The sequence below is a fragment of the Pundamilia nyererei genome, unplaced genomic scaffold, assembly GCF_000239375.1.
Source record: "Pundamilia nyererei isolate P.nyererei 1_Seehausen unplaced genomic scaffold, PunNye1.0 scaffold00051, whole genome shotgun sequence".
In the NCBI taxonomy this organism is placed as follows: Eukaryota; Metazoa; Chordata; class Actinopteri; order Cichliformes; family Cichlidae; genus Pundamilia; species Pundamilia nyererei.
The window spans coordinates 946,839-955,783 of record NW_005187452.1 but is presented as its reverse complement, the minus strand read 5'-3'; the positions used below and the strand labels follow the sequence as shown (position 1 = coordinate 955,783).

The 8,945-nt window shown below is 41.3% G+C and overlaps 1 protein-coding gene across 2 annotated transcripts in view; it reads right to left on the bottom strand.

The window, feature by feature from the left end:
• Window positions 1-8,945, bottom strand: part of smyd3 (SET and MYND domain containing 3) — a 94,628-nt gene that overhangs the window by 57,613 nt on the left and 28,070 nt on the right. For both annotated transcript variants that reach the window (XM_013910897.1, XM_005733303.1), the window contains exons 2-5: window positions 7,988-8,051; window positions 7,707-7,814; window positions 7,369-7,426; window positions 4,949-5,103 (exon numbers count right to left, since the gene is read on the bottom strand). In XM_013910897.1, the coding sequence (XP_013766351.1) occupies window positions 4,949-5,103; window positions 7,369-7,426; window positions 7,707-7,814; window positions 7,988-8,051 (385 nt within the window). The remainder of the gene's footprint in view (window positions 1-4,948; window positions 5,104-7,368; window positions 7,427-7,706; window positions 7,815-7,987; window positions 8,052-8,945) is intronic.

Here is an 8,945-nt window from a genome sequence, read left to right as displayed (position 1 = left end):
ACTCTCTCAATAGATGAGCCAGTTTTTTCTTTAAGCTCACGTTAAATAAAAGACAGAACAGCCAGAATGGAGCTCCAACAGTAAGGAGGTCTTAAAGGTTCCTCTGATAAACAGTTGTATGCACCATATTAGGGACACAGCCCAAAGTACTGCAGACAAACACAAACACCTGCTGTGTCCCGGAGACATGTGTGAAGCTGGATTCATGGTCCCACAGTGATGTTTCTTGTAGCTTTTTGGCTATGCAGAAAAGATTATGGGAATTCACCCAATGCAGGGACTACAGTAACGCGCTTGTGTGCAAAGCGTACAGTGTGTCACCTCAACACAGGGATGCTATGCACAGTTTGATTACAGAATACTTGAAGCGGGTAGCTTGAACAAGTAAGGAAATGGGAGTGGAGATTTCCAGCAATCAAAAAAGGATCCACAGACGATTGTTTTCAACACTCCATTTCACTTCACTGCAAAAGACATTCTTTTCTGTTCGGCAGCAGCAAAACAGCCTCTGAAGCTTCCACCATTTCCCTAAACCAAACAGAGTGCTTCCAGTGGTTCGAACACATTTGAAGTAAACTGCATCTATGTATTTAAGGGCAACTTCTCCCCCCTCCACTGTGTAACAATGTCTCCAGGTAGCTACTATAGATGAGGCATTTCTAGCTCATGTTTCAGCACTTCCCCCATTATTAATACTAAAATATTATATTTTCATCAAGCAGGAACTGCATATTCACTAATAATTATCTTCAGATTACACATTAAACCACCCACTCATCTCTGTGCATAATGCTACAGTAAGCATTACTGTATGCACACTGCTCAAAATCATTAACATCATCTTAAAGTACAAACTGTATTTTTATGCTTTAAAGCGCGAGACTTTTCTATGATGTTTCTGAGTTACTTTAAGTCAAGATTTTAAAATTCAAAAGGTGGCACTGGACTGTTAGAACAGCCCTGTGAGGTGTCTTTAAAGAGCTATTTATAACCCTCATATCAAAAGCTAAACTTGGGCAGAGAGGGAACGAGAAGGGCGAATGTCAATGAAGAAGAGAAATGATAGGCGGCGCGGAGCAAACGGGTGAGGCCGAGAGAGGGAAAAAACAAGACGCACAGAGCCAGGTTCAGGAAGACAGAGAGGGGTGAGGGAGTGTGTTTTTTATGGGGTAACATGTCGGTCATGTAAGGAGTTTGTGTGAGAAATGGGTCTCAATGCAGCGAGGGCTGATGCAGCATAACAATAAGTTCACACGCAGGCTCGCAGGCTGGTTAGAGAACACACACACATTTACCTAAGCAATACACACAAGTATAGGCAAAGACGAACTAACCACATAAGCACAAAAAGAAATTCACACATAAATCCAAATATGTGCAAGTATCTAAGATGAGACACACACAGTGAGATCTAAAGACACACACACACACACACACTGCAGAGTGGGGAAGTTGCTTTAAAGAAACAATGAAAGCAGCACAGTTAGAGCTTCCATATTTGCGCTTATTATACTGCTGCAGTCTGATAAAAAAACAGCACATGGACAGACACGATGCATGCCCACTGCAGTCTTCCTGCAAGCAGACCTTCTACTGAGGAGGCGTTCCTGAAGATGTTGCTCTTCTGTTTCCATGTTTGTCGTCACCATCGTGCTGCAGAAAGAATCTGATAAGCTGCTCCGTGATAGTGTTACGAGAACACGTTAGGTGTCTAAAACCTTTCCCCAGCATTGTGAATACGCAGACAGTACACAGTACACAGTAGTAGCACACACAAATACAACTCTCCCTACTTCCCTCCTTGCTCCTCTTGGGGGTATTAAGAGCAGTAATGATGATGTGGGACTGCTTCCTTGTGTGCGTCAGCGTGCGTGCATGTATGTTTCTGTACGACACTATTAGCACACAGGATAGAGCAGCTATTAGCCTAAAGAATGGTTTTATGGCACAAAACAAAACAAACCCCCACACGAGAGGAACTCCAACACACACGTATACATACACAAATGCCCATACACACACACACACACACACACACACACACACACACACACACACACACACACACACACACACACACACACAGCACACTCACAGTAATGACCTGTTTTGTTAAGCACAGTGAATGCTCCAAGTACACAATAATAAACTCCTCATTTGTTATGTACTAGGACCATTAAAGAGAGCGACCACAAGAGGAGGAGACGGGAAGAAGAAAGGGCTGCATTAAAAAGAATAATGAGGAAAGAGAGAGACAAAAATATAAGGACAGGCAGAAGTACACAGAGTAGGTCTGACTGTCCTTACATTGTTGTAAACATACAGTAGGTAGAAACAACAGAGGCAGGGGAGGTAAAGCAAATATGAAACATAAGAGAGCAAAAGTGAAATGAAGGACTCCTTTGCACTACAAATACAGCTGTTGGCCATGCAATCACAGTGCCCCCTATTGGCAGACGATAAGTCACCATTTTGGATAGTGGCACATTTATTTATTAGCCTATCTTATTGAAGGTGATATTTTAAATTAATCAATCAATCAATCAAAGGTAGTTAAAAAGGTTTACCATCAGTATGCAGCACATTACAGATAATGCACGCTGCAGGACAGCCATTTCTCCCTGATATTTCTCAGACACACTAAACCACTGCTTTCTGTGCCACCTCGTCTGGTTTCATAGACAGCTCATGTGGCATTAGGAAGGACGCCACACTTATGTGTTTCTATCATGGTTTCATTTTAAGCTTGGCACAGTGTTTTAAAATCCAACTGAATAATATGTCAGGAACAGCGCAGTCACAGATGCATAATGCTTGATTCATGATTATGAATGATTGATAACCCAACTGTACCAGACCCAAAGATTTAGTCCAATGGATCACATATGACCACATCAGTATATGATGGCAGTGTATGATTTAGTACATAAGAGATGCAGAGAGTGTAAATAAGCGGCGTTAGCGATTACTCAACCGTCATTTCACAGCCTCGTAAGATCTGATCGCGTGTATATTACCAAGGTAAAAGGTGTGAGCATGAGTGGCTTTACTCTTAAAATTTAATGACTATATAGTGAATTTCATTGACATTATAAACTCTTTACGAATACGTCATATCCAACAAAACTCAGCTGTTATACGAGGCACAGGTCTGCATGCCAAATATCCAGATTTGCAGGCTTCAAGTGATTGTTTTGAAGATGGTACTTGGCCTTGAGGCGACTGATGTTGTGAATTAGTGTTATATAAATAAAATTGAATTGAATTAGACACTTCAGACTTCTTTATTTTACTTTATAATTTAAGCTTTTAAAGGTCAGTGAGCACTGGCTGTCGAAATCTTGTGTTTTCTAGACAAACATGTCGCATGCAGAGGCTCAACCAAGGAAAAGAGAGCAAAACAAATTGATGGACATAAAGGCGACGTCCGATCTGACAGCCATTTTAACACAAAGTGCTTCTACAAAAACAAGGCACTCCTGTACTTTACATTCCTCTCCATTAGCCAATCTTTTGAATACAGGCCTTTGTGGCTGGGCTTACAAAGGAGAAAAAAGCCTGTTGTCTGTCTGTAGGTTGCTGGTGTCTCCAGTCAGACGCTGAGTCACTGCACTGTGGCACAAATGCTCTAATTGTAAATACCCCCCGGTGGGTGAACCTGGTGAGTGACCTGTGAGCGACCCTAACCAAAGGAAAACTTTCCATTAAGAAGGATTACCAGTAATAATACGTGTCACATATACCGGTGATGAGATCACCTTAAACAACATTCACAGCAGCAATTTCTGCAACTAAATATCTCCAGTCACAGCTGATCACTCTTTTATATCAGCTTAGAGGAAATGAAATCATTCTGAAGTTTAGAACATGTGCAACTCTGGGTTTTTGTGGGTTTTCTCAAGTAAACAGCTAATTTCTCTTGAATTAACGTCATAAGTGAGATTTTTCCATACATCTCTCACCACTCTTGTGTGCGTTGTACCACCCAGCTTGAGTTTCTGTTGCTGGAGGTGCTGACATCTTGTTCTTCGTGCATGATTCTAAATGTATTGCTCTTTCAATGATGCCGAGACTTTTTCGCCCACTGACAACAAAACAGGAACAAGCAGTGATTTTCCCACCGCTTTTCATAAAAGGGGAAGACTCTTATACTGGTATGTGAAGCTTTCCCTTCTCCAAACATGTAGCTTCTGATTTACACCCAAAACCTCCATCTTAGCCACACGTGTCCACAGAACAGTCTACTAACAGCAGTCTGGTTTGTTTATACGATCTTCAGCGAAACGTAAAAGAGCAACAAAAAAAAACACAAAACACTTTTGCCCTTTCTCGCCTTACGAGTACAGTATTTGAAATACATCCACAGCTATCTGTTGAAAGAAAACAACCACTGATTAAATCTGACTTCCTTTGAATCGAATGTAAATGACGCTTTATATGTAGAAAAGTTGGATGAAGAAAGTTGGTGTATTTTGTTTCGATCATGACAGTTTTTTGTAAGAAGTGCTTATTTGCACCTTTGTGTTATCAAAAGGCTCATAATCATTCGAGAAACGCGCATGCAATCACTGTGGTGGGAAAAACACAATGAACACGCGCACAAGATGGAATTCAAACACAATGAAATGACGAGGAGTCACACAAGCTAACAGAAAACAGAGGAAGAGCAAATTGCAGATAAACACACAGGAGTTTGTGGTTTCAGTTCCACCGAAGACAGCTGGTACGTTTTAAGAGAGTGAGACCTGAAGTTGTTCTGGGAATACATAAACACAGGGGATCTGATTACGAATGCTCGGAAGATCTCAGACGTGCGGTGGGATAAGTCAAGGAGGAGGGGATGTGTCTTTTTATGGAGGTACACGGGATTTGATTGCGTATTCATGTGCATGATGAGGGTGTCAAGGTGTTCTTACTATGCAGAAAAGCAAACGTGCATTTAGCTGACCTTGGCAATGAGGCTGAGGGGTTCTTGGCAGGAAGGTGGCAGTGCTGATCCCATTTCCTGTAACAGGTCAGGTACTTCCTGTTGCAGGTACAGCTCTAACATGGACGCCAGCTGAGAAAGACCTTGTTTCTTCTTCTCAGGCATAGAAGTTAGATCTGTAAAAACATTTTTTTTTAAAAACTCATACAAATGTAGTTGAAACACTTCATAAAATCCAGGTATTCTGGTGTAAAAGTGTAATGTTCTTTAAGGTGATGATGTGAGGACTCCTAAAATTTGCCTGTAAATGGACCTAAATTGATATTTTATAACATATGATGCAGGTTTTCACTTATTTCTAGTATCTAACAGTCGTATTTGTTAATGTGTAAAGTAGGTAGAATGTTTGACGCCATCTGCTAAATCACATTTGTAAAGGGACTTTCAATCTCAATGAGACTTTTGCCAGATAAATGCAGAATATCGTTAAACCCGTCACACTGTCCTGCATCATATTCGCTGTATAAAATCTAACATTTGTTTTAAAAAAATCCATTTTGCTCTATTGCATCATGTTTTTTGACGAGTGGCAACTGTAAACATGATCCAGATGCTAAACATGTGGATCCTTCACTATATCCAAACAGCAACAAAACCTAACAGAGTTTGTGGGAAAAGGCGTCCTCTGCTTATTTTGGTATGAAACTGGGTAATCAAAACAAGCCATGGGCATCTCGTTCAGTTTGTCAGGTGTGTGTTGAAAATCTCAGAATAATGGAAAGAAAAAGAGCTTGGGTTTTGGATTTCTAGTGGTACAGAGGGAACCACAGGATCACTTTGATGGCTGCTCCGTCTGTTTAGTCAGTATTTCTGGATACAGTTCCAACACTAAATCACCTGCCAGTTACCCAAATCTGCCATCAGCAACGAGACCTGCACCGCATTCAGATGAAATACTGCCTGTTGTTTTACTGGCTTAGTTGATGAGAGAGAAAAGTTTGATGTTTTGTTTCTAGATGCACAACTTTTTAGTGATCCATCTTCTAGTAGCTCATCTGTCCCCCAGTTCTTCACTCAGCCACAGTTAAAACTTGTCTTTGCCACAGGAAGCGGCCCAGTTGCTTGGGGCTAGGCTCAGTGAGAAAAACCTACTGGCTCCAGGAACCACATTGTCTTTTTATAAAAATCCATTCTCTGAGATGAATTATTACTTTTTCTATTATGTTGATACTGAAGGTCTTTTGGGTGCATAATGAGAATTGCTTTGCATCCAATTCAATTCAATTTTATTTATACAGCAACAAATCACAACCACAGTTCCCTCAAGGACATTTATATTGTAGTAACACAACAGAGAAACCTCAACAATCATGCGACCCACTAAGAGCAAGCACTTTGGCAACAGTGGGAAAGAAAAACTCCCTTTTAACAAGAAGAAACCTCCAGCAAAACACTGTGCAGGTATTCAGTGGACTAACTTATTGTTAAAAAGCCATTAAAAGCCATTTAATTATAATCACTGTCAAATTCCAGAAAACATAAGTGCACTAAGCAGGTCACTGCCTGAATGTTGGAGATTTCTCCGGTAGCCGAGAGGGTTGTTGCCCTGCACCGTTTTGTCTCGACTATCTGTAGTTGCCGAACAAAAGTTCAGAGTACGCAGCCTTCTTGGAGTCACTGGGTGGCATGTTGCAAGGTGCTCCTGCTGGAGGAATTTGAGAATGTCGGATTAGTGCAGTAGTGGTTCGTTGTGGTGAGAGAGCTGAGCATGAGTGGCAATTTACTGGTCAAGCAATGTCCCTACACTCAATTACGGATGCAAGCTCCGGGTAGTGACTGAAAGAATGATGTCACGGATAGAAGCAGCGGAAACGAGTTTCCTCAAAAAGGCGGCCGGGCCCCTCTCCCTTAGAGAGAGAGTAAGGAGTTCAGCCTTTTAGGAGGGACTAAGAGTAGAGCTTCTACTCTTCCACACTGAAAAGAGTCAGTTGAGGTGGTTCAGGGATCTAGCAAGGATGCCACCAGGTGGCAAGTGAAGTGTCCTGGGCATGTCTTACCTGGGGTAGACCCAAGACTACATGTCTTAGCTCACCTAGAAACACCTGATAAGCTGAAAAAGGTGGGTGGAGAGAGGGAGCTCTGGACTTCTCTGCTTTTCAGCATTTAAAATAATCTAATTTGCAAATTTAGAGCTCTTATGATACACTTACAATAAGTGTAACAAGACATGTCAACATCATTTTGCCTGTTCTGTAAAGGTTCAAATCAGTGATTTTGGTTTTTTAAAGAAAACCTTATAGCATCTAAAACTGGATTATATATACACACACGCGCTCTCTATATATATATAAATAAACACACAGGTGAAAGAGCAAACATTTTCTAATAACCTTTATTACAGTGAGGTAAAACGCACACAGACACTTGCAAGACAAACTTACGCGATTCATGTTCCTCTAGAGTGTAGAGCTCTTCACTGCTGCTCTTAGACGGACTTAACTGCATAGAAAAAGAGAAGCTGAGCAGTTCACTCTGGTGTTACTGAAATATCGTTCTCCTATCGATGCGCATTATGTGCTGTATTTATTGTTGCTCCCAGATAAAGTCCTTCAAACTTTCATACACTGAGAAAACATGACATGGATTTCTTTAAAGTCTGGTTTTTCTGAGAGCAGGAATGCCCGCCTGTTATGGCGCATAAAAGGAAAGGTATTAAGCAGCTTTCTTTGAGCACATTTAGTTTAACTGAGTTGAACAGTGGGAAAGTCCAGCAACATACCAAGGCAAAGATGAGTCTCGCAGCTAGACGGACTGAGTCAGTGGGAAGTCTGGGTAGGAGGCTCTGCAGACATTTACACTCTCTCTTATGGCCTGACCATGCTTGTTTCTGCAGAAGGAGGATATAAATACACTGATGTATACAGACACATCCATCATAGCCATTATTACCCCAGCTACAAGCCATAAACAAAGTGTACACTTTAAAATGTAATGATTTACATTATGAGAACTTGATTTTTGTCCCCAAACGATTAAAACACACAAACACACACACTGTACCTGGCACGCGGTATTGCAGTAGCGAGCCGTCTTGCACTGGGAACACCTCAACAAGCTCTCACGTCTGGACAGAAGGAATTTTTGAAAAGTTGTGTTAATTCTGCGCACATTCTTAACTAAAAAGAAGAAAGTGTTGCATTAAAGACATCAAATATTCAAAGGCTGAATCACTGTCTTTAAAAAACAAAAACAAAAATGCTCCAGCTGAGAGAAGAAAGTGCTAGAGATGACTTAAAAGGTCTTGGTGGCCTGGAATGGGACCAGGATTTTAGATTTCGAAACTTGCGATGCCAGTCTTCCTGTACTGACAGATAGTTGTAGTGTTTGAACAAAAACATTCAGCTGTTCCATATATGTTAAACACTTTTTGAGACGGTTAAAATTCAGCATCACCAAACAAATCCCTAAATCAGCTCAAGCATACTTCTGTCATTGTACTGACCTTTCACCGTGAAAGGATGTCGTCTTATCCTTTTCTATTCATCGCATTAAACTGACTGTGTGCGTCCATTATCTCATTTTATCTGTCTACCCAGCTCCAATTCGATTGTCCTTTAAGGGCAATACTTTAGGTGCACTCTCCTCACCGTCACCATCGGTTAGTCTCACCACATCACATAACTTGCCTGTGTCGGAACGGCGACATGTGACAGCTGTGCGTCCACTTGTGGTGGTGTTTGTGTGTATTTTTGTGAGTATGCGTATGCCTCCGAGGTCCGTTTCTCTGAGTGATACTGCTGTCCTTTCCACTTTGTCTGTCAGCCTGATAACAAGCCGGAGCACCGCAGTGTCAGCCTGCTTCATGAGGCCAATTACAGCCAGTAGTGGGGGCATCACTAAAACACACAAGTTGTGACTGACAGGAATCTTTTCAGTGTGTGTGTGTATGAGTGCATACACATAAGTCAATGTAGGCTATTCAAATCAATTATTTATTATACTTGCAAATGTCTTGAGC